Source organism: Mesoplodon bidens (assembly GCF_964165515.1).
Source record: "Mesoplodon bidens genome assembly, chromosome: 11".
NCBI classification, from domain to species: Eukaryota; Metazoa; Chordata; class Mammalia; order Artiodactyla; family Ziphiidae; genus Mesoplodon; species Mesoplodon bidens.
In genome coordinates, this window is record NC_138167.1 from 40186074 (window position 1) to 40212227 (window position 26154).

The 26154-nt window shown below is 40.7% G+C and overlaps 1 protein-coding gene across 1 annotated transcript in view; it reads left to right on the plus strand.

Moving 5' to 3' along the window:
* The window catches only part of LRIG3 (leucine rich repeats and immunoglobulin like domains 3), a 46704-nt gene that overhangs the window by 14187 nt on the left and 6363 nt on the right, over positions 1–26154 (plus strand). The window contains exons 4-14 of the mRNA XM_081248856.1: positions 12900–13031; positions 13804–13947; positions 14984–15127; positions 15438–15581; positions 15994–16137; positions 17087–17167; positions 18420–18491; positions 20678–20749; positions 21267–21430; positions 23532–23852; positions 25650–25931. Coding sequence (XP_081104982.1) covers positions 12900–13031; positions 13804–13947; positions 14984–15127; positions 15438–15581; positions 15994–16137; positions 17087–17167; positions 18420–18491; positions 20678–20749; positions 21267–21430; positions 23532–23852; positions 25650–25931 — 1700 coding nt within the window. The remainder of the gene's footprint in view (positions 1–12899; positions 13032–13803; positions 13948–14983; positions 15128–15437; positions 15582–15993; positions 16138–17086; positions 17168–18419; positions 18492–20677; positions 20750–21266; positions 21431–23531; positions 23853–25649; positions 25932–26154) is intronic.

Genomic DNA, 26154 nt, shown 5'->3' on the forward strand with positions numbered 1-26154 from the left:
TAATATCAGTAAGCTCATGAAGCCCAAGTCTTACAGAACAAACACATAAACACCTTAATATGATAAGTTGTAATCTTTTATTGGATTTTAAAATGTGTATATGTGATTTGCACATAAGAGAGCTCACTGTACACAGGGCCGTATATGTAATACTCTCTAAGTTTACCTTCACATTTAATTATAAACTGGTCCCCAAAATACACATTTGCTAGGTTTTTGAATTCTCAAGTTACAGTGGCTGTATTTGAAACATAAATTTGTGATCGTGTCATGGCTCTTTAAACCCTTCCAGAATTTCCCATTGCTCTTAGATCAGGAGCAAAAATCCTTCTCAAGATAGACAATTCTCTGCGTGACCTGAGTCCTCTTTTCCTGTTAGCCTTCTCTAGAATCATTCCTGACTTCTAGGAATGTGCCAGCTTGTTCCTGCCTCAAGTCCCTTTGCCTAGAATACTCACCCTTCCCCAGCTTTTGCTAAGTCAGACTTACACATTTTCAAATCTCCTTTATTTACAATGTCTATGTTGTTATCATAAATGCAATCCCATTTTCAGTTGTATATTTGTGATTCTTTAATGTCCACTTCCACCACCAGAATGAAACTTTATAAAAGCTGAGATCATGTCTGTTTTTGTCCCCGTTGTAACTCTGTCATGTAGCTCAGCGCCTGACATATGGTGGCCACTCAGTCCATGTTTGCTAAATGAATGACTGAGTCAGTTTCCCAGTCCAAATTAATACATAGTTAATTGCAGAAGAGACTAGTCAGTTAAACTTTTTGTTCCTGCCTCTCTGTACACACTTAAAATTATTTTCATTAATAAAACTTTGTTCCAAGGTGGCAACATTCTTAGATTTGACTTGGTGACCCATTGGGCACCTTTCTTCAATGATGGCTCTTGGAGTCCATAAAATTGACCCACAGTCCCTCGAACTTGACCTTCCAGTATAACTTGCCACAAGAACTCCTGTTTTACCAGTGTTTATCCTGAACCTACAGCATTTTCTCATCCTTTCCCTCAACTTCACATTAGCCTTTTGCTGGCTGCTTTGAAGTATCAAATACAGCTCCTGCCAGAGACTTCTCTCTGCTTATGAGGCTTGTGCTTCCAAGACAGACAAAACAATAACGTTACAGCAGTTGCTTTTCATGACTGGGAGGCAAGATTCAACATGTGTCTCTGTCCTGGCCTAGTTACTTTTCCTCCTTCTCTCCCTTCTTTTACTGTCTGTGCTGTCCTCCCTAGCCTAGAGGTATGGGATCTAGTTGTTGGTTAGAGAGACCAGAACAATGAAACAGGGCTCTAACCAGCACCTCCCCTTCTCTGTCTGGCTGCAAGTTGCTTAAGTACTAAATTCAAAACATGAAAGAAAAGACAGTTATAAATATTAGCACCTCCTTTCTAGCACTTAAAGTCACCTGCCTGGCTGTCTCCCTTCCTCTCCAGAAAGCTTTAGCTGGTAGATAGAGCAGTCTCTAGACTGAGGCTGAAGGCAGCATGAAATATTAAGGTAATATTCACTGCAAGTACCATTCAGCACAGGATAAACATGGTATACATTCTTGGACTGTCAGTTTTACAACGCACAAACCATTTTAAATTTTTTATAACAAAACAAACATACAGAGTTAGAATCAAAACGAGCATAATTTTTTTTGAAAAAATAAGATGCTTTTGTACTTCATCACCAGTGGCCATGTCATCCTGCATAAGGTATTGGCCTGGGAATAGAGGGCAGTACTCTTTAAAGATGAATGCATGTTTACAGAATCAGGACAGTCATCAGTTCATCGTATAAATCCCTCTTTTCTCTTATTCTCCTCCTCCTGTCAGTCTTGCTTTCACTTCCTCACCTCTGTCCTCATACAAGTATCAAGAAAAGGGTGAAGGGAATTAGAAATGGCTTACTATATTATATAACTGGTCAGAACCCATGTCGTGTTAGTTTTGAGTGTCTGCATGAAATCCTTGTAACTTTGAATTGGAAGAGGCATTTCTCACTGAAGAGAGCTCTCTGGAAGAGAGGTTATGCAACCTCCCCTTGAGCCCTTGCGGGGACAAAAGCTCACTCCTGAATGAGGAGCTGTTCCATTTGGAATAGTTCTAATTGCTGGGACTCTTTATCTGTTAAGCTGGGCTCTGCCTTTCTGTAGTTTCTGCCTATTGTCCTAGGTCTGTGCACCGGGGAGAACAACTTCAGTCTATTTTCCGCATCGTAACATAATACTGACAAGTCTTAACCTGTAAGGTATTCTTAAAGCTTTCTCTTCTCCTGGCTCAAGTTCCAGTTCCCATTTTCTATACGATGTGGGGTCTAGACCAGTGCGGTCCAGTAGAGCTTTCTGTGATAATGGAAATGTGTGCAGTCCACTGAGGTAGCCGCTGGACACATGGGGATTGAACACATGAAATGTGGCTGGTGTGATGGAGGAATTAAATTTTAAATTGCATTTAAATTTAAAGAACCACATGTGGCCGGTGGCTATTATGCTGGACAGTGCAGGTCTAGACTCTGAAAGTCCTCCTGTCACACTCGTCCTTTAGCATGACACTAAACTCCAGTGCCCAGAGCAAGATATTGAGATGTGGTCTAATGCAGAATATGGTGGACTGTGTCTCTTGACCAGAATACGGGATGTTAATGAAGCATAACATTATGTTAGCTTTTTAAGGACCATGTTGTATTATTGGCACATACCAAGTTGCGGTCAGCCGAGATCCCCAAGTCTATTGTCATTCTCGCACGAATTGCTTCCAAATAGGCCTTTTAAAATGATTGACTAAAAATTCAAAACACTGCCTTTCCCCAGCGTAATTTCTCTAGTTTCTTCTAGACCATCATTTTAGTATATTGAGAGGTTTGGGATCGTATCATCTAATGGATGAGTTGCACTTGATTATTCACATCTCTATTCATATTCATACAAACGTTGACAACACAAGGCCACAGGCAGCCTCAGTAGCAGACCACTTAGCATCTTCCCTAAAGGTCCATGCCAGTCTCTGAATAAAGACTAGGGTTGCAAACTCACTTGTCTATGTGATCATCACCACCGCATGTTCTGTGTCTTATTGACAAGGACAAGTTAAGTACTTGGTGAGATCAAGACATTCTGTGTTTGTGATGTTCCTAGTCCATTGGTCTGTGGACCATATCAGAAAAATAAAATGACATTAATTTAGCCTGATGTGTTCATACAGGATTAATCCCCTGTATGAGAACTGTTTATTAATTTGAGGTTCAGAATAATGATGCCATGTTTTCTGGTTCATAGTGTCATCTTAAGGTAAAATTTACATAGACTAATTTTTTGTTAGACTAAGTTGAATGATGTTTCAATTTAAAAAATTACAATAACTTGTGAGGGAAGGTTTTTAGAGAAAAACTGGTCTTATTCACTGATCAGATTCCCATTAAAGACGTCCTATAAGGCATGGTGGACTGAGCACATTTGTTTCACTCTGCTCCATCCTAGAACCCCCTTAAAATGAAAATAAAGGACTAAAGTGCACACAGACAGGAACAAAGAGAAAACAGGAGAGGAGACAGTCCAAATGAAAGATTTCATTAAAATCTTTCAAGCAAGCACACAAGTTGTAAATGATTTAGAGAGAGTGGAGTGAATCCCAAAAGAAGCAAACGTTTTTTTGCTGCAGAAGCTCAGGATGCTTCAGGAATTCAAAGTCGGTAAAGATAGGGATGCAGAGTAGGACTGAAAATGGGGGATTGGTGAAAACTCTTTTATTAGAAGCAGACCTCCAGGTTCCCCCTCCAAAACTTAAGGCCCAGTGACCGACCCTCCTTGATGGAGGCAGAAAACTAGAAGTTTATTCTCTAGAGAGTTGAAACGAAGTCTCTGGAATTTGGGGCACAGGCCCAGCTGGGCAAGGGGTGGGGATTGAGGGCAGCATCTTCTGCAGTCAGGGAAATTAAGTCTGATCTGAATATGAGGGTGACAGTCCTCCCCTCAGCTTATGTTCCTGTTCACCTTCCCAGACACTAGCAGTCAAGCTTATCCCCACCAGCCTGGAGGTTGGAGGATCTGAGCGATCAGACAGATGCATGTGGATCCATCATGAAACAGACCACCTGTGGTGAGACTCACCAGTCAGCAAGTCCTTACCTCACAGCCCTCAGCAAGCTTTCTGGGGCTGCTTTTTACTAAATATGAGTGGATAGCCAGTGATCACTGTCTCTTGAAAGGGTTTGTAAGAATAAAGTCAGAGTCTGAAATACATAGGAAGAGGGAATCAGAGACAATGGAAGGAGAAGGGAACTTCAAAACAACTTAATATCTCTAGAGAGAAGAGAGATGTTATATCCGCAAAATAAGAAAAGAGTAGTAAATAATAATAATAAAAGGAATATTTCAGAAAATAAGAAAGGGACTCTTAAAAGTTAAAAATATAATAACAGGGACTTCCCTGGTGGCGCAGTGGTTAAGAATCTGCCTGACGGTGCAGCGGACAGGGGTTCGAGCCCTGGTCCGGGAAGATCCCACATGCCGCAGAGCCACTAAGCCCGTGCACCACAACTACTGAGCCCGCACGCCTAGAGCCCGTGCTTCACAACAAGAGAAGCGACTGCAATGAGAAGCCCGCGCACCACAACGAAGAGTAGCCCAGCCCCCGCTCGCTGCAACTAGAGAAAAGCCCACGCGCAGCAACGAACACCCAACGCAGCCAAAACAACCACAACGACAAAAAATATATATATATAAAACAGACACTTTAAAAAGGTAATAGAAGTGTTGGAAGACAGTTGCAAAGCTCTCAGAAAGAAGAACCAAAAGATAAAAAGTTGGAAAACTGGAGAGGAAAAAATAAGAAAAGTAGGGGATCAACTTGGAAATCTAATTGGAATTCCATGCAGAGACATCTATGGAAATAGAAAAGAGGAAATTATCAAAGAGGCAAAAAAATTTCCCAGAGCCACAGAACACACATTTCTAGGTTGAAAGACCCTACTGAGTGCCAGCAAATGAAAAAAAAAAAAAAAAAACCTACACTGAGGGACATTACTCTTTTAGAACATCAGGGTTAAAGAGAAGCTCTGAGAGGAGGAAAAATAAAATACAAAGCAGGTCACCTGTAAGGATAAATAGTGGTTCTCCCCTCCCCAGTGTGAGCCTCACAGCATCAGCAGCACCTGGGAACTTAGTAGAAATGCAGATTCTCAGGTCGCACCCAGGCCTACTGAGACGGAAACCCCCAGTGTGGGGCTCAACAATCTGTGCTCCAAGAAGCCCCCCACCCCCAGTTCTGATGCCTGTTGCAATTTAAGAAACACTGGAGTTGAGAAGCAGAATGGCCGCTGGCTCCTCAAACTTACATCCTTGAGTGTTGTGATAGGGTGAAACAGTCTTCAAAACCCTAAGGAACATGGTTTCTAATCTCAGCTTGGTACACGCCCAACTGTCAATCCCATAAGGACATTTCCAAATATGAAAAAAAAAAAAAAACGTACCTCTACAGATGGTTTCTTAGAAAGCTCATGGAGGATATGCCCCAGGAAAATGAGGTAGTAAACCAAGGAAGACTGGGCAGCCAGGCAGTGGGACTCCCCTAGGAAAGAAATCCCCCAAAAGTGAGGCCAGGATCTGTAAGAGGCTGCAGTTTTATATTATGATTATGTGAAGCCTCTGCAGCAAATCTGGTCATTTGCTGAATTGTCATCCAAATCCACAGCCCCTTAGAGCTGGAAGAGGACATTTCCTTCCATTTCCTCCCATTGACAGTGAGAAAATCAAGGTTTACAAAGTATGGTAGATTAAGACATACAACTGGGAACAGAATCAAAATCTACTTTCTGGGGAGCTGTGGTGTGAACTGCTGCTTCAAAGAGATCCTACTTTTGACAGGTTGATTGATGTATGGAATCCCAGTTTTATGTTTACTTTTTCTGGCTGGCAGCTGTGGTGGTCATGCCACTTTCTGATGGATGTATGCATCTTGAACCACGGTTGAGGTACATCCTTATGGGCCAATCTAAAGTTTGATCTAGAGTTTCAAGACTAATTAAGACTATTTGGTCACTTCAGCATCTTGAATCCATTCATTTAATCCTGAGTTTGGGGAACCAAATATGAATCAGAGATTTTCTTCAATCACAAGTAAATCACAAACTTGTGGAGAGACTCAGACTCACAGCTTAACCATAGCAGTGGTTTGACCTGTGAAAATGGCTGTGGAAGACCCTGCCTCAAAAGAGAGGTAGGGAAAATTTTTTTAATTTTACTAAATAAAAGTAGAGTTAAATTTTATTGTATATAATTCAATTATTTCAGATTAAAATAATTGTTCAGTAAGTGTCTTGTTTAGGATCCCGTTGTCTTCTAGGACCTACCCTTAAATTTCTGTTTACATAAAAGGACTAAATAGGATTTATATTTGGAGATCAAAAAAGATTTCTTATGTGGTGTAAATGAGTTTCCAACTTATGTTTCTTTTTTCAAGCTTACATGTATTATAATTGGCACATAACTAGGGCCCTGATTATTGAAGGATCTCTGTATTTTAAAACATTGTGGGCAACTTTATCATGTTCACGATCCAAAAGATAATTATATTTTATGTTGACCTGACTTCTGGCTGAAAGAACGGATTCTTTGCTCCTTACGGTGGCTCCTTTGCTGCTTAATATAACTGCTTCTTCATCAAGAATCTTTCTCCTTGCAGAAGCTTCCTCAGTTGGCTTTATCCTTAGATGCCACAGGACCAGTGGACCAGTCTAAACATGTGTTCTTTTAATGAAACTTCTTAATTATCTTTTTAGAAAAAAAAAAAAAAAGACGAGCAGAGACAGTTTATTTTTATCTGCATGGGAGAGGTTCTTGGCTTGCTCGGTCTCTCTGCTAAAAGAAGCCTAATATTATGGGGTGTTAGTTATTCCAGCCAAGGTAGTTTTCAAGGAAGCTTTTTTTTGGTGGGGAGGTGGGGGTAGGGAGGGGAGAGGAGTTATTGTTGGAAATATAAGTGATCTTTAATGTGTTTGCAAAATGTCGTGTTTTCTTTACCAACTTGTAATACCTTTATAAATGGTGTTAAACCAGTTGCTTACAAGTTATATATAGCAATCAGTACTTCCTTAGGGCCAGGCCAACTGTCCCAGTCAGTACAGTTAATGTGCTTGCTCTATGATTGTATGGAGTGACCACGGATTCAGCAATTATTTGGCTGCAGTCACTGAATTGGATTTCAGGGATGTGGTCAGAGTAACGCATTCTAAGAAAGGGGGGCATTGCAACATGTTAAAAAAAATGGTTTCAGATTAAATTTCACTGCACATACCCTCTCTAAAAGGAAAATGCCACACACGCATACCTTCTCTAAATAGCCAAGTTTGCACGTCTTTACACATCAAGCTGCAAAGCCTTCAGCTGCCTTTATGTTGTGCAGTAGGTAGGAGACACCTGAAACTATTGACAGATATTTCTTATTCACCAAGAAGCTACACTTTAATTGGTTGCAGGAATTCCAATGCGAAAAAACCTGATATTCTGGTTCCTCACAAAGAATATTCCACTCTGGGACTCTCTCCTCTGACTCCAGAAATAAACTCATACCATTTTTATCCACTTAGGTGTGCATGAAGTTCTTTTGAGACTGTCATGCTTTCTGGAGATCACAGTGAGTCACAAAGAACCAATCATCATCGTACCAAGTGGTCAATAACCTCATAGGTTATATTTTACTGTTATTAATCTAGTCCGGGTTTCCATTTATTGCAGGTGTTCCGAGTATCAGAACAAATGCACACACTTCTTATATATAAGAATAACACATTTGTCCATGTTCCTAGTGACTACAGACATGAAAATGCCAGAACTGGGCTATTCTGGTCAGCAGCATCTCACACCTGAGCAAGAGAGGACCCTACTCTGCTTTCGAAGGGGACCCCCTGCTTTAGAGGGCCTCTTGTACAAGCAGACAGAACACAGGGGTAGTGAGTAGTGTGGATGGGAACTCCAGTAGTGCTGAACTGGGTCCCAGTGTCCAGAGGCTGCAGAGCTGAAAACCTGAGCCTGTATGTCAGGGGAGGGGGAAAGCACGGCCTGTGCCCTGGAAACCAGAGGAAGAACGGGGCTTCACCCCCAAAACGGGTGTCCAGGCAGACCGTCGCCATTGTCCCTCCATCCCTCCTCTGTCCTCTGGACCTCCTCTTGCCTGTCCCCCACCCAGTCTTTCTCCCCACGGCTGCCAGAGCAGTCTTTTCAAAATGCACAAAGAATATTGTCACCCCGCCGTTCGAAATCCGCTGTCCTCCCTCTACTTGATCTTGAGACAAAGGCCAAATGCCTAACATGGTTTACAGGGTTCCACTTGACCTACTCTGTTCTCCTCCCAGCACCTCACTCGTCAACTTCCTCTTTCTCCAGTTTCCACTCATTTCCTCAAGGGAAAGAAGCCTTGCCTTGCTCTCACTTGCTTCTGCTTGGAACTCTAGACTCCTCCTTGCCCACGGGAAGTTTTGCTGATGCCCACACCCCTCCCATCACTTTTTTTTTTTTTTAACATCTTTATTGGAGTATAATTGCTTTACAATGGTGGGTTAGTTTCTGCTTTATAACAAAGTGAATCAGTTATACATATACGTATGTCCCCATATCCCTTCCCTCTTGCGTCTCCCTCCCTCCCACCCTCCCTATCCCACCCCTCTAGGTGGTCACAAAGCACCGAGCTCATCTCCCTGGGCTACCATCACTTCCTAGGAGACTGTCCTTTCTTCTTCCACTTGTCCCTCTTGTGTCCACTCCCTTTTGCCTGCCTGTTCTCCCCCACTAGAATTTCAGTGCTGTGAGGTCAGGGACCATATCCACCTTGTTCGTTGTCAGATCTTCAGGACTCTCAGAGCAAATATCATCATGTAAATATCGTAAGTCGGGTTTGCTTCTGCTTAAAGGTATTTGGCAAAGGCTGAAAGGTGAAATTAGCGACGAAGTGAAACCATTATTGTTGGGCCTGAGAAGCCAAGGCTGACATACCTGGGCCTCCTGTTATTCCCATGGCCTCTGAGATGCCTGAGGGAACCATCTGCATTCCAGCTGACCAGGCCCCCAAGTCTGTGTTTGTCTATAAGGGACTGGTTATACTTGACCTCAGCAATGATTTGACCATGGAACGCCTTGTACTGTCAACAAACATAGATGACCAAAATATTCGAGGTCGTTAAGATGGATTTGCACAAGGCTGAAACGCCTTCCTATGCTGAGAGTACAGATTTTTGAACAATGGAAAGATGACATTTCCACATTAACTTAAGTAATGGAAAAAGATTGTTTTGTTTTGTTTTGTTTTTTGTTGAAGCATTGCACATTTCCTGCCAAAAATATTAATTCACTGCAGTGCTTTAATATGTTCATCAATTTTGGCATTTATCCATATTTGGAGAAAAATTGAAGCTGGAGTTGAATTGAATCTTTGTCTCCTAGAAGTGGTTACTTGTGACCCACTCTATTATGAAGTATGTTTATTTTGAGGGTTTTAGGTGATAAAAAGATTTTTTCATCTAGTTTTTTAAGGTAGTTGTCTTTTTTTTAAACCCTTCTTGTTTGACATAAAGCAAGTTTTTTTTTTCTTTTTTTTTAAACTCGTACATATTAGGTGGTTATTTGCCAGTTAGTCTGAGAGCTAATATGAAACAGGTATTTGGATTTAATTCAGTTCCATTAGAACAGAGTTAAAATTTTGTGATACAGGAACCATTATCCCGGCAGTTGTAAGGGATTTTTGTGCTGGGAAGCAGTGCTGACAAAGACGCACTGTGCAGGCTCCGTTTATAACTGAGCACTTTCACACTGCAATTTAGGAGGTGTGCAGCTCAGGAAATTGCTTGCTTTGGCTGGAGCATACTTTTAACTGCAAGGAAAATTTTATTCGTCACTCAAGTAATTGGCAGTTTTAATACCTTGTTCATAATTACCTTATAAACAAATGAATACACAAACCAAAGATTGTATGGCCTGTTATCTAACTTGTAGCCTTATTTGAGCAACGTGATAGACACCTGTGGGTCTCCCTCTCCCTCCCACCAGAAACCAGTTTGCTCCATTTATTGAGAAAACCCATGGCTGTTTCTTCTTGTTGTTAAATGCAAGCATAGCTGTACTAGCTAGCCCCAGACAACCTGGGGACCAAAACCAGATGCAGAATTTGATGGGCGGCAGTGCTGCGGACCGGACGGAGAGGGAAGGAGATGAGAGGGGGGGTGCTTCAGAGTTACTCTGCTGCTTGTTGGGGGGGGGGGGGCTTCCTGGTAATGCAAACATTTGGGTTGTGTTTTTAAGAGAACATTTTTGTCCCCTAAAGTGTGGTTTCCTTTAACCCACACACCCTGACCCTGAGGCCCTGTGGCTTGTCTCTTGGACTGAATCCATCTCCAGGATGTAGAAATTGACTAATTGTCTCACTTGCATTACCCTGTACCTCACAGCTAGATCAAGGGTTTACACACTGAGGAATCCAGATGTGGGAAATGGTCAGAATCAGAGGTCATGGCTGACTTGACTCTAAACAAAGTCTGTAAAACTTCATGGGAATCTGAGGGGCTTGATAGTTGTGACTTGTACATGGGACTGCTAACCGCCCCCCCTTTCTTTAACCTTACTATTATCACAGAGTTCAGCTGTTAGGGTATACATCACCCCTGCTTGTTACCTTGTATAGGATTACTTTAAAAATGGGGTTAGATTTTTGGATGACTTGGGTCAAAAAAGACGATTCCCCGACAGTCCTTAGAAGTAACATAGGGAAGATTTTTCACAATATTTTGAGAAGTTTTGTTAGTTCATTGTTATTGAAATAGATATAAAATGTACAACCTGGTTTCTCCACTTACTGGGGAAAGCAGCACCTGGCATTTGCACACATTCAGGAAGCTGGTCTTCTACACTGTTGGGTGCCAAACACATGCAAACTCTTGGTGACCCTCTTTTCCTCCTGAGGTGCAAGCACAGACTGGGGGGAACTCAGTTTCCAGGGCATCCTTAGTGTTGGCATGATGACGGCTCAGTGAGCTGGTGTGGATTCCCACAGCAGTTTGGAACCGGTAGCTCAGCATTTTTGCAAGAGTGGGAAGTTGCGAGACTTTCTGGAGGTGCATCTTCACCTCCAGAAAGTAAGAACTTAATTGCCCAAATTAAGTTGTTTGAATGTTTGAAACTGTGTTCTATGAAACAGCCTTCAGGGATTGCTTTGGGACCAATAGGGACTTACTCTGTGAGGTGGCCTGGGGGGAGTGCTTGGACTAGTTAGGTTAAAAGCTCTAGTTTCCTAATTTAAACAGCAGAGAAATGTTATTTTAATTAAATGGCATAATATATGAAAAATGCGTAGCATAGGGCTTGGCATCCAATGCCCTCAGCGTTATTAGATTCCATATACATTCCAAGACAGGGATAGATATATAGCCCTGCTTTAAAGGAGCTCACAGTATGACAGAAAAGACCAACAGCGTAAAAAGTGCTGTGTCACACACAGCAGAGGATCTTGTGAAAACACATAAGAGGTGCTCCTAACTCAGGAACCTTCTGTGATGGTGAGAGGCCTGAGAGTTACAATAAGGCAAAAGAACTTAATGAACTCAAAACACTATACAAATGCAGTTATTGGTAAGAAAGATACACATATGAAATATCTTTCTAAGTTTTCCCCTTAAGTGAGGGTTTACCTAAAAATGGCAGTACGTGACTTATATGACATACAGAGTTCTACTTAGAGCCTTCGATTGTTTCATTGTTCCTTGAGCTGTAAAGCGAAGACCCTGCTTTGTAGGTGAACTCTGCCATCATCCCAGCCTTTCTCCCTTGACATGTCATTTTTCCCCTGCCTAATAATGGTCTAAAAAGTCCAAGCTACCTGGTCTAATATGACAATTAAGATGGCTTGCACATCAGTTTGGTTCCTGTTTTCTAGCAAGATTGTTGTTTAATGCTGAATCTCCCCCTTGGAAACTGTGGTATTGATGACCTTCTAAAAGCTTTGACTTGGCCTCTTTTTGTTTTATTTTGTTTATCTTTTTTCATTCGTGGTCTAGTATAGTGCTCACCAGTAGAGCTTTCCACGATAGTGCAGATGTTGTGTATGTGTACTGGCCCATTTGACAGATACCAGGCACCTATTCAGGATCTGACATGTGGCTACTATGACTAAGGAACTGAACTTTAACATTTAATTTTAATTTAAGTATAAAGAGCCACATGTGACTACAATATTGGACATCATGGTCTGGTGTTTAAGATAGTTAATGTCAAACTTTTAAAAAATCTAATTGCTCCCAGAGATTATTTAGACTGGCGTGCTCTTATTTTTATAATATTCAAAGCCTTGGAGCATATCCACTGGTTTTGAAGACTATGGCAATGCATTGAAACTTGCTATTTCCAAAGAAAAAGAGATTTCTCTAGGATGGCTTTTAAAAAGCCCAATCTGATGAGTATTTTAAGTTCATTGGCACCTGCAGTGTGTATGCTTTCCAAGAGAAGAATTAGAAATGAATTAGGACTCAAGAAGAAAGAACAGGGAACGAACACACCAGTGCCTGGAATGCCAACTTGGTGCTAGTCATTTCATATCCCATTTCATAAAATGATAAGGAAGAAAGACTGTTAACAAAATAACAGAAAGAAAAATCAGTTTAAGTGCATCGCATTTCGATAACCACAGCTGTTAAACACACCCAGATTTATATAGGAAAGCTTTTCATAATTCTAAAATTATGATTCATTATTTAATGCAACATTAAAGTGACTAAAGAGTTGCTGTTTAACTTTTTAACGTGCTGTGTAGAACAATCAGTTTTCCAAATTTCTGAAGAACGAGTTAGAAATAGAAAATATTTTTCACCTTTCAGATTGTTGTACCATTAACCCTGTTATCTGTGCTATTCTTTAAATCCAGAGCTGGAAACAAAATTGTGGAAATATTACCTGAACATCTGAGACAGTTTCAATCCCTCGAAACTTTGGACCTGAGTGGCAATAATATTTCAGAGCTTAAAACTGCACTTCCACCCCTGCAACTCAAATATCTGTAAGTCAAGTTGCTTTTAACGGTTTTCACCTGTGATGAAAATTTTGTGCTATATTAAAAAAGGAAACAACTTTAAGATAGGGACCAGAACTCTGACCATTTCTTACTGCTGATGGATCAAAAATGTAACTTTCTTATTGACTGGTAATTTTCTGTAAGCCTGAATAACCACAATCTTCATTTTATTCTTACACTATTGGATTACAAAAATTGAGACATCCTTTGACTGTTATAGAAAAACCAAGTGCTTCTGTAAAAAAAATAATCAAAATTAAATGCCTGGTGTATTTCATTAATAAATGAATTTCACAAAAATTGGGTAATGTTTGTTATCTTCAAATATTTTAGTCACTTTTTCCCCCAGAGGTATGTGTGAATCATACTCGATATTGGCCTGCAAGGGCCTAAAGAGTTAATTTGTGTGTGTGTGTGTGTGTGTGTGATACGCGCGCGGGCCTCTCACTGCTGCGGCCCCTCCTGTTGCGGAGCACAGGCTCCAGACGCGCAGGCCCAGCGGCCATGGCTCACGGGCCCAGCTGCTCCGCGGCATGTGGGATCTTCCTGGACCGGGGCACGAACCCGTGTCCCCTGCATTGACAGGCGGACTCTCAACCACTGCACCACCAGGGAAACCCAAGAGTTAATTATTTTAAGTGTCCATTGTTACAAGTGATGGGTAGGTTCTCTGGAGAGTCTTTTATATACAGAGAATACATGCACTTTAACTTCCCAAAGAACCAGAAAGAGAAGCTCATCTTCAGACTTTCAACAGGTATATCAACAGCAACCGAGTGACATCCATGGAACCTGGGTATTTTGACAGTTTGGCCAACACACTCGTGGTGCTGAAGCTGAACAGGAACCGAATCTCAGCTCTCCCACCCAAGATGTTTAGACTGCCTCAACTGCAACACCTGTAAGTGAAATGTCCTCTTAGATTCCGTTTCCTCACCTCCTCTAAACCCTCGGCACCTACCCCCTAAAATCCACAATGTGGCAGAAGGAGTTTAGAAGCAAGGATGTAGCCACCTTTCCTCTGAGAGCTGGAGTTGCAGAATCACTGAATCAGAAAGAGCCTTGAAAGTCACCCGGTACAGGCTTCTGCCTGACAAGGCAGGTTGGATTGTTCCCGAAAGAGTGAGCAGTGTAATCATTGAACAACCTCCATACAAAGCCATCATGATGGCACTGAAGACATCATGGTGACTCTCCACAGCTGTGGATCGTGAGAACAGTACCAATGACTGCAGGGCCCCTCATAGCTTAAGGAGCTGTAAAGCACTGTCTCATTAATAACGGTGGAATAATCTGTGAACAGGCTCCTACAGTGTAGTGGTTTTCAGCCTTGGCTGCACATTACAGATACTTGGGGAGCTTTTAAAAATCCCAGTGCCCGGGCCACACCCTAGACCAATTACATTGGAACCTCTGGGGGTAAGATCCAGGCTTCAGTAATTTTTTAAAACTCCCCAGGTGATTCCAGGGTGCAACCAAGGTTGAGAATGACTGCCTTAAAGAGGAAGCATTAAACACAGTACAAATTGTGACAGAGAGGAATCAACTTTTGTAAGCAGTTGAACAGGATAAACTTGATGGCCCTGCTCCTGAATAGACCTTGTGTTTCAATGTGATATTCAGTACTCCCATTCTGGATACTTTAAAGACCAATATTAATGTGTTTCCTTCTATACTGAATGGACAACAGTTTAGAAATTGAAGTGCAGTCTGGTGTCAGTATTTGATTATCCCAAAAATACATCACATGTTTCAGAAGGAAATTTACTCACTGCTAGCAAATCAAAATTCTTCTCAATAAAAATGCTTAGAAATTTAAAACATTCTGTGTAATTTAACACAGGCTGGTTTAACTATATTGCAGTAATGTCACATTTTATTACTGCTTCCAGAGTTGGTCATATAAGCTAACTGTTTAACTATAACATCCAATGTAGTGAACTGAACCGAAACAAGATCAAAAACATCGATGGGCTCACGTTCCAAGGGCTTGGTGCTCTGAAGTCTCTGAAAATGCAAAGAAATGGAGTGACAAAACTTATGGATGGAGCTTTCTGGGGGCTGAGCAACATGGAAATCTTGTAAGTGCGGGTGATCAATTCCTACTCAGGTGGTATGATCATGGAATGCTCAGTGAGCATTCAGCAGCTTTTGTTTGAAATCCTATGTTAAAATCTCATCATTTACAATCTTATAATTTAATATTAAGTTTTGTTTCAGGTAATGTGACTGAGAATTTAATAAGCATAGTATTTTCTGCTGATGTCTTTGTATAACAAAAGCTACACATCTCGTAACAATAGGAATATGTAATAGGTTGTAATATGTCCCCTTTGAAGAGTCTAGATAATGAACTTGGGATCCTGCTTTTGATTCTTATTGTAAATGTAGGCAGCTGGACCATAACAACCTAACAGAGATTACCAAAGGCTGGCTTTACGGCTTGCTGATGCTGCAGGAACTTCATCTCAGCCAAAATGCCATCAACAGGATCAGCCCTGATGCCTGGGAGTTCTGCCAGAAACTCAGTGAGCTGTGAGTTGCCTTTTATTCTCCTCAGGTTTGAGAGCAGGAATCATGCCAGAGCATGAGCTTCTTACCACTGATCTGTGAAATTTTCATAACAAAGTTTCCAAGGTGACAGTTTTTTTCACAGGCAACCTAGTCATAGTTTTGTGATAAGTTGAAGCCAGCTCTGCTGTTTCAATTCTGTGGCACATGGGCTAAAGCCATGGTGGTGATTCTCAAATAAAGAGAAGTTTTTTTTAATTACTGGGATTAGAAATAATGTTTACCTGAGTATTATTAAGAAGGCAGAGTTTTAAAATAAGGGTAATTGTGGCCATATATATTACCTGTTTCTGTTTTTTTTTTTTAAACAAATCATTGCATTGAACTGGAAAATAAAAGCTATCGTTTGTTTTTTTTGTTCCTTTTTTCTTTACAGGGACTTAACTTTCAATCACTTATCAAGGTTGGATGATTCAAGCTTCCTGGGCCTAAGCTTGCTAAATACACTGCACATTGGGAATAACAAAGTCAGCTACATTGCTGATTGTGCCTTCCGGGGGCTTTCCAGTTTAAAGACTTTGTAAGTTACACATTTTGCTCTTCGTCCATGAACCTAATTGGTTCCTAAATGTGCCCACTTTTCTCCAAGCACATTTCCTTTGTTATGAAGGAAATGTGTACAGCCTCAGAAGTAGTGTCTTAATCTTTCCCAGATCAGTTTGATTAAGATCGGTCCATTTCATCCATGTGTGCTTCTTAAAGGGATTAAAAAGGACAGTGATCAGACTGGTTTGGTGATTACAGTCAGCCTTCTCAGGATCTCCAGGAAGTTGGTAACTGCTCAAGAGGAAAACAATTTTAAATCCACTAATTGTTCTTAGTAAAAATGCAGATTAAAAATTACACAGAGCAAAAAAGATATACAAAGTGCAGCAAAGGAAGACGCCTGTTTATCAGACCAGTTATATCCAGACTTGATCTCGGTCCCAAGAGAAAGAAGAGAGAGTTGGATTAAATGGCCTTTGAAAAATCTTCCAAATGTTAATTTTAACGTTGTGCAATGGGCTTTTGACTTTTGCACTGTCAGAAAGTTTTGCTGTGTTCACTGTTTGAAGCATTACATGAGTGAAAGACATGCTGTGAGCTTTGGCGAGCTGCTCCTTGTGTGGTTGGAGCAGTGGTTTTAAAGTTTAATGTATTTTTCAGACTATTCAAGTCTTTCAGAATTTAGTCATCTTGATACAGGAGTTAATAGGGCCGGAATCACCTCTCCTCATCTCGGACAAAAGTATAAAATGCTGCTGAGGGAGGAGGGCAGGAGGTAAGATCTACATTAGGGAGAGAAACAGTTTTCTGTTGTTTTGAAAGGGGCAGAGAGAGATGATACGGGGAGTTATGTGGAATTATTCCAAATCACATGCCACCTGGGTGGTGATCTTCGCTTTCTAAGCATATGTCTAACAAGAATGCCTGTATCTTTTGTTAAGTACCTCGTACCACTTTCCGTAACTCTCCCTTTTTTGAACCAGGGATCTGAAGAATAATGAAATTTCTTGGACCATTGAGGACATGAATGGTGCCTTCTCTGGGCTTGACAAACTGAGGCGGCTGTGAGTATGATTTGCTTCATAATTAGCATTGCTTTTTGACCTAAACATTTTGGGGTTTGGGGGTTTTTTTTTGGCTACACCACACAGCTTTCAGGATCTTAGTTCCCCAACCAGAGTTTGAACCCCGGGGCCACGCCGAGTCCTGACCACTGGACCGCCAGGGAACTCCCTAAACACTTTGTCTTAATTGAGCTCAGTTCCACACACAAATTGACATCTTTAAAAAGTTTTAAAATAGGTGCTTAATCTGGTTGCTACCCTTTGTCATCTCCCCAACTGACTACTGTTATACAAGATGTGTATTGATTAGATTTTCTTCCTTGGGTATAGTGGTTTTACTCAACACTTATGTTAGTGCAGCTGACTTTAGTATCCAGATAAGAATTTTAAGTTGTTTTGAGTGCTTAGACCCTTGGGATTACTACTGTGTAAAGGTTAGTGCCCCAAGTTCAGCATTTTGAAACGTGCAGTGTTGCACTTCCCTCACAGGAATGTTTAAATGAAGTGATCCTGTGACCAATGACAACACTGCAGTGGGTTCCAAGCAATACAGTTTCTATTTAGTCACAAAATGGCCTTGAAGATGGCTAAATTCTGTGTTTTAAGCAAGCAATCTTCAAATTGACTTCCATTTAGTCCTAAACTTCTGTGGGTGATGAAGGTATCCATGGGGTGGGTGGGTAAGGAGAAAGTCTCCAGTATTACCTGCTTTATTTATTAGTGTTCTGAGACATTTTACTTGGAATAAAGTTTCTACCTCTTTGAAAAATCACTGCTTTGATTTAACCATCAGAGTAACTTCTCGAATACCTATTTTTGCTGGGTTCTCTGTGGAATGCAACCATGCTGAACCGTATTACTGAAATAGATGGCATGGATACATTTTTTTTTTTTTTTTTTTTTTTTTTTTTTTTTGCGATATGCGGGCCTCTCACTGTTGTAGCCTCTCCTGTTGTGGAGCACAGGCTCCGGACGTGCAGGCTCAGCGGCCATGGCTCAAGCGCCCAGCCGCTCCACAGCATGTGGGATCTTCCCGGACCGGGGCACGAACCCGTGTCCCCTGCATCGGCAGGCGGACCCTCAACCACTGTGCCACCAGGGAAGCCCCAACGGATACATTTTTTTAAGGATATCTTGTTTAATTGAAGAAAATAGGATATTCACAAATGATTTAAAAAGCAATTCTTTTCAGGAGAGTTGCACTCCAAAATGGCTTTTACTAACTGTTCCATTATAATTTTTTTTTTTTAAGGATACTCCAGGGAAACCGGATTCGATCCATTACCAAAAAAGCCTTCACTGGTTTGGATGCATTAGAACATCTGTGAGTAGCAGGAATTTAGTTACTCTAAAGGCAGTCTGAAATGGTTATCTACTTATATGTCATGAAAGGTAACACAAACTAATACATAATTTTGTTGGTATCCTCTCAGTACAATAAAATATACACATCTATCCGTCCTTTGTCTACCTACCTACCTACTTATCTGTCTGTATATCTATATGAAAGTATAAGTGTACAGGTGTGTATTTCTTTTGCCTTTAAGAGCATTGCTATACATCACTTTTGGGTTTTCTCTTAGTTATTTCTCTCAAGCAGTGGTGTATTTAATTTTTTAAAAACTACCATTTATCACACACCCACTGCACATCAGGCGTCATGCTAGGTATTTATTTATATTTTCTCATTTAATCCTCACGAGAAAACTATTTAATAGCTATTACTATCTTAATTTTTAACTTCAGATGTAGTGGCTCTGAGGGTTCATTGATTCCATCGGACAGTTAAGAAGGCAATGCACATCTTGACGCTCAAAAAGGACGATCCCTCCAGGCCTGGAGAGGGACAGGAGAGTTTTAACACTACTTTGAGAATTTTGTTTATCGTTACTGTTGTTTAATTATAAAGCATACAACCTGTTTCTCCTCCTGTATTCTTTTTCTCACTCTCTTTTGCAACTAGCCTGTAAGTTAGCAGCTGGCCGAAGCAGGGCTCCAACCAGGGCAGCCCCTGCTGTCATAGCAGCTCTTGCCTTCACATCTTCTGCCCCCAGTAACCCCTGGCACACGTTTCTGAAATGACACTTAGGCACTCGAATAGTTTCAGGCACGAGGAGCACAAGCTAACCAGCTTTGATAGGAGTCAAAGCCTGCATGGGCACAGAGCCAACCAGCTTCTGATAACTGTGGGTGCACGTATATGTGTTCAGTGGGAGTCTGAAGCAGCATCAAGTGTGTCCACCCTGACTATTAAGGAATGCTTATAGCCAAAAGTTGTGTTATCTGTTAACCCAGACAAAAGAAGTTATCATGTAAAATACACGTTTGCTTGGTACCGTCATTGGTGCTGTGTGTTTAGCTGTTATTCTGTGCACCACCATCTTGCCCTCTTCGCAATGACCCGTTGGTTGCAGGGAGCTCTGGATCGCCAGCCACGCCGACAGTGTAGCAGGGTAGGTTGTAGGGGACAACTCTGCAAAGCGTCATCTGGAAAGGCGGGCCAGTATGGCTGGGCTTACTGAAACAAATTATTTTCAGAGGGAAGCTAGCCAAAAGGGTTTGTCATCTGACCCATTCCATTTCTGGGAAAGTGGAGTTAGTGGATCCATGGAGCATTAGCCTCTGCTTCAGTTTCCTAAACCTTCATGACTCTCTCAGCCTCTTTCTCTGCCCACGTTTGGGACCTCGATTCTGTCTTCTGTTGCCACTTGTCTCATTCAAAATCCCTTTTCTCCACTCTGACCCTTTTAAAGGAAAACAGAGTAGTAATCACTGTGGAGAGGACTTTAATCCAGAGCGCTCATAAGCACCAGTTAAAAATAAAGCCAGCCCAGAATATTCTCTCATTTTATAAATGTCCTGCCTGAAGTGTTTGTTGATTTGTTTGTTTTAGTGAGAACCTCTTGTCTGAACACCTACCTGTCTCCCCGTGAGTGAGTTGTGTGTGACAGAATAGGCTAGTGACTGAGAGCATAGGTTTGGAAATTGAAAATAATTGAGTTCAAATCTTATCTGCCCCTTTCATGCCAAGCCAAGGTAGTTGTACCATCTGCTTTTGGGTTGATGTGAGGATTAAATGTAATAATGTGTAAACGTAAATCACTTAACATGGTTGCATATCATAGAAGGTATTCTATACGTGATGGTTTTTTAAAAGCATAATTATGAGGAATTTTATTTGTGCATTTAAAAGTTACTGATGGTTACGAATTTGAATAATAAGAAGTGTAATAAAATACCATGGCAGAACAGCTTAGGCCCTTAAGAGTCAAAAAACCTGTATGTGGTGGTATGAAATCTCTCTCACTGTAACAGAACCTGCCTCTGATGCAGATATCCTTGTTCTTGAATCCAAGCTTCCTAATGAGTTCTAGTCACCCCCATTTGTGCATCTCAGCACAGAGAGTATTTTTGTGGCGAATGGCTTGGGCAGTGTTGGCCCACCCTTTGCCTGAAGGCACATAGTGACCATAATTCCCTCGAATGTATTTGATTTGGTTGCTTTTTCAGAGACCTGAGTGACAACGCAATCATGTCATTACAAGGCAATGCATTCTCACAAATGAAGAAACTTCAGCAACTGTAAGCTTTTCTTTTCCTTCCAAGAGTTTCACATAAAGCATCGAGGGGGAAACTGACGTGGGGTGGATCATCCTGGATTATGTATCTATAGAAAGTGTCTGGCACATTCATCACACCACTTAACTTTTGTTACCAGAAAGCAAGAGGAGTTGGTTTTTTGTTCCCTTTGTTGAAAAGAGGAGTTACTTTTTCTTTCTGTTACAAATTGGCAGTTGAAATTTGTGGGACCCAATACAGTACAGTACCTCATCATAGTAACCAATTTTCCGTAGTAAGGTATTTTCATTGTGTCAGCACTTCTGTCTCTGCTGGTCAGTAAGAACACCACCAACACAAAAAAAAACAGTGCTAGTTCCATATCTTTCAGTTTAAGATAGACTATAGAATATTTAGTCCATGGGATGTGTGTATTTGCTTTCCCCATTCATTGCTTTGTTAATATTTACTTGAGTTTAGTTTATACTTGTAGAAATCTGCATTTCGTACAAAACAAATTGAATGTAATTACTCTCCTCAGGCACTTAAATACATCAAGCCTTTTGTGCGATTGCCAACTAAAATGGCTCCCACAGTGGGTGGCGGAAAACAACTTTCAGAGCTTTGTAAATGCCAGTTGTGCCCATCCTCAGTTGCTGAAGGGAAGAAGTATTTTTGCTGTTAGCCCAGATGGCTTTGTGTGTGGTGAGTGGAACTATGGCCTTTGACTTTTTTATTCATTCTTCTTTTTTTTTTCTCCCATTTGTCCAAATAATGGACTTCAATAAATTTATGTTCCCTTAATAAAGCTCTTATTTCTGCTGAGGTAGATGAGAATGGATCTGTAGCTTGCTGATGATCACAGTTTTACTAATGGAAAGAAAAATTTTTTCTATAATTTTTTCTATAATTTATAAAATTGGCATCAGAGTGGTTTGGTAGAAAGAGAATGATGTTGGATCTTGGGAGAACTGAAGGATAGTCACTGCCCTTCTACTTAACTGTGATTCCCTAAATCTCAGTCTTCGCATCTATGAAATGGGAGTGCTGCTCTCTGCTCTCCCCAGTTCCAGGGGTTGTTGAGAGGCTCTTGTGAGCTCAGTGAAGAGACTGACTTAAATCCTGTGCAGATGCTGTTTCTGGTGAGTAGAAAGAGAAAATTATTAGCTAGTGATTTATAGTCTGCTAAAAATTTTACTATCAGTGGGTAAAACATTACAAGTAACAGAAAGTTTGAGTTTATTGTAAATAAATTTAAGGTCCATTGTCTTAGCATCTAAGCATCTCAGCATTAGAAATTTGCTTACCCATCTTCAGATAGCTAGTTAGCAGATCTGGATCAATAACCCAAGTTTTCATCTCTCTGATGCCGTCTTCCGTCTGCTGCACTACACTGCTGTTTACTATTTGCTGCCATGGAGACCTTTGTAAAACTAAATGTGCGTACAGAACATGAAATCAAAATTTGTTTGAATTTTAGTATGTGTGTTAAGATACTGCAGAATCTAATTCTACATTGGCCTTTAAAATTTTATTTAAAACTGCTTTGCCTATGATTGTTTAGCTAAGTACAAGAAAACCATATTTTTTTTAGGTTGCAGCATTAAGTGGTGCCAACAGTTTCTGGAAATAAAACATCTGATGTAGCTTTTGGATCTAAATAAGCATTTGGCATTCATCTGTAAGGGCCTGAGCTATTCCTTTTCCATGGTCTTGATTTCTCAGTTCTGTAGTCTTTGAGATTTCAACTCTCTATTACTTTGACACACACACACACACACACACACACACACACACACACACTCGTATCTATATAGTACCCATAGATTTTTTACCAGATGAGAATTTTAGAATAATCACACAGAAGAAGAAACTATCTTGATTACAGCATGCAGGCGTGGCATTGGAAATTACCTGCATTGCAGTTGTCAGAGGGTCCCCCATACCCCATTCATAAACACACACACACACACACACACACACGTTATTTTTTTCAGAGCACCCAAATAATACATTTTGGTTGCTTTAAGATGCTTCCTTCTGGGTTTAGACCATCTCTGAGAAACTGAAGTTCAAAAAGGTAACTTTTCCAAAAAGTAACAGAGAACTAAAAATAACTGTTTGGAATGAAAGAGTTGCTTAGCTGTAATTATAATGTAGCCCTGACAGTGTGGCACAGCGACCTGATGGACTGTCCACTCTAAACTCCAGGCTGGAGCCGGGGGCTCACAGGGAGCTTGAGAAATGCTTTTCCTTTCACTACAGGATTGTTTTTTCCTGCTCTACCTAAAAATGACTGGTCTTTTTAATGAGTTCTATTTTTGGTAAGTGGGGTGTTAATTTGCCGTCTTTAGTGGTATTGATTATCATTACTGATGGTTGATTTCTTAATTTTTCTGCTTATTTATGAAGAATATGGGGGAAAAATGCAGTTCCTAATAGTAGCATTTAAAGATGATCCATGAGCCTGGAAGTGTCTTAACCGATTTCTTCTTGTATTTATGTTAAAAAAAAAAAAAAAAAAACACAAGAGGTCTGCAATAAACTGTATTCCAAAATATCAGTCTCCTCCCAGTTATTGATGGATAAATAGGGCTCAGTCTCTAGTTGAAATGAATGAATTACTTTATAAACTCTCTCCCAGTCTGTTATTTTCAACACTGGGACTGCTGGTCCATCTGTGAAACATACACAGAGGGTAAAAACCTAAACCACTGTTTGTTTTGAGTTTCTTGGTGTTCAGATCTGAGTGGCATTTGGACTCAAGCTTAAAACTGTTTTGTTTCCTCCTCTCCATTTTGAACAGATGATTTTCCTAAACCCCAGATCACAGTTCAGCCAGAAACACAGTCGGCAATAAAAGGTTCCAATTTGAGTTTTATCTGCTCAGCTGCCAGCAGCAGTGATTCCCCAATGACTTTTGCTTGGAAAAAAGACAATGAACTACTGCATGATGCTGAAATGGAAAATTATGCACACCTCCGGGCCCAGGGTGGGGAAGTGATGGAGTACACCACCATTCTTCGGCTCCGCAGTGTGGAATTTACCAGTGAAGGGAAATACCAGTGTGTCATCTCCAATCACTTCGGGTCATCCTACTCTGTCAAAGCCAAGCTCACAGTAAATAGTATGTGATCTGACTTTTCCTTTTGCATTTAAAGATACGTTTTAGCAACAGAAAGCACCTGGTTTCCTCTCTTTTTCTTACTGCTAACCCTATCTTCTGCTCTTACAGTTCTCCACCTAAGCCTTCTCACTCCACAAGATTAATAGTCTTGGTTAAGCAAGCAATTTTTGTGTTGAAGACCCCATACTTAGCATGGTGGGTAACCAAGATGAACCAGACACTTTTTGCTCTGTGAGAGTTCACAATGTACTGGTCTGATGTGGGAAGCCATGAAGTATGGAGTTAAAGGATATCACCTTTTTTTAAAAATGAAGTATAGTTGACTTAACAATACTGTGTTAGTTTCAGGTGTACAGCAAAGTGGTTCAGTTACATGTAAATTTTTCAGATAATTTTCCATTATAGGTTATTACAAGATATTGAATATAGTTCCCTGTGTTATACAGTAAATTCTTGTTGCTTATCTATTTTATGTAAAATAGTTTCTATCTGTTAATCCCATACTCCTAGTTTATCTCTCCCCCTCTCCCTTTCCCCTTTGGTAACCATAAGTTTGTTTTCTGTGTCTGTGAGTCTGTTTGTATTTTATGTATATATTAGTTTATTTTTTAGATTCCAGATATAAGTGATAATATTTGTCTTTCTCTGTCTGACTTCACTTAGTATGAAATTCTCTAGGTCCACCCATGTTGCTGCAAATGGTAATATTTCATTCTTTTCTATGGCAGAGTAAATATTCCATTGTATATATGTACCACATCTTCTTAAACCAGTTGTCTATTGATGGGCACTTAGGTTGCTTCCATGTCTTGGCTATTGTAAATAGTGCTGCTATGAACATTGGGGTGCATATATCTTTTTGAATTAGAGTTTTCATCTTTTCATCTATGCCCAGGAGTGGAATTGCTGGGTCATATGGTAGCTCTATTTTTAATTTTTTGGGGAAACCTCCATACTGTTTTCCATAGTGGCTGCACCAATTTACATTCCCACCAACAGAAAGCACACCACCCTTAGCTCAGAGATCTGGGTTTGAAGCCTGCCACTCCTGCTTACAGCTGTGGAACTCTCAGCAAGTTACCTAACCTCTCTGTGCCTCCTTTTCCACATCTTTCAGTTAGGAGTAATAGTACCTACCTTATAGAGGTATGATTATTGTTAAATAAAATAATTTGTGTAAAGAACTTAGCAGAATGCCTAGAATAGAGTAAGTGCTCAGTAAATGCAATAAGTGTTAGCTGCTGTTCATAAAAGTATCTCATCCTGTGCTTTGTGTGGCAGGTAGACAGTTTTACAGTTTATCATTTAATTGTTTGTATCTTTCATGGTAGAAAATATGATTCATTAATGCATTCATTCAATAAATGGTTGCTGAGGCCTGACACATAGAACAAAAAATTGTGGGACAAAACACGTCTAAAGTCATAGAATGTTAGAGCCAGGAGGAACTTAAAAAAAAAAAAAAAAGATGGTGTGGTCAGGGTAACAAAGAGATAAACTGATTTTCCTAAAGTCTCACAGATAATTATTGAGGAAACTAAAAAGCGACTGGAAAATAGCAGAAAAACCATCAGTCTGAAGCTCAGGTGACCTGTTTCATCCTGACTCCATCATTTCTGTACCTGTGTAACCTTCAGGGAATACCTTAATCACTCCATCTCATCTTGCGGTTGGAAATAACCCCTGCTTTTACTATGTCAGGGACATTCATAAGTATCAAAAAAAAAAAAAAAGGAATGAAAATGAACCTCTCAGACTCCAGAATGCTAACTGCCCATGTTGTGTCTCTGATTTCAGTGCTTCCTTCGTTCACCAAAACCCCCATGGACCTCACCATCCGCGCCGGGGCCATGGCACGCTTGGAGTGTGCTGCCCTGGGACACCCGGCCCCACAGATAGCCTGGCAAAAGGACGGGGGCACAGACTTCCCGGCCGCGAGGGAGAGACGCATGCATGTAATGCCCGAGGATGACGTGTTCTTTATCGTGGACGTGAAGATAGAGGACATTGGGGTGTATAGCTGCACCGCTCAAAACAGTGCAGGAAGCATTTCTGCAAATGCAACTCTGACTGTCCTCGGTAAGTGGATATTTTCAGATTTTGTGATATACGTTAGTCTTAAATATACCAGCTCACCCAAAGGCCCTAAGAAGCTGTGAGAAGTTGTGTCCGAAGTTGAGAGGGTGAGAGATGATCCATAGGACACTGCCCTTTCCTGGAGGGGACAATGGCTTCTCAGAAGCTTTGAAGTCGTGAGTGTATTACACCTTCAGGCCTGTGGCCAGTGAAATGAATCTGCTCC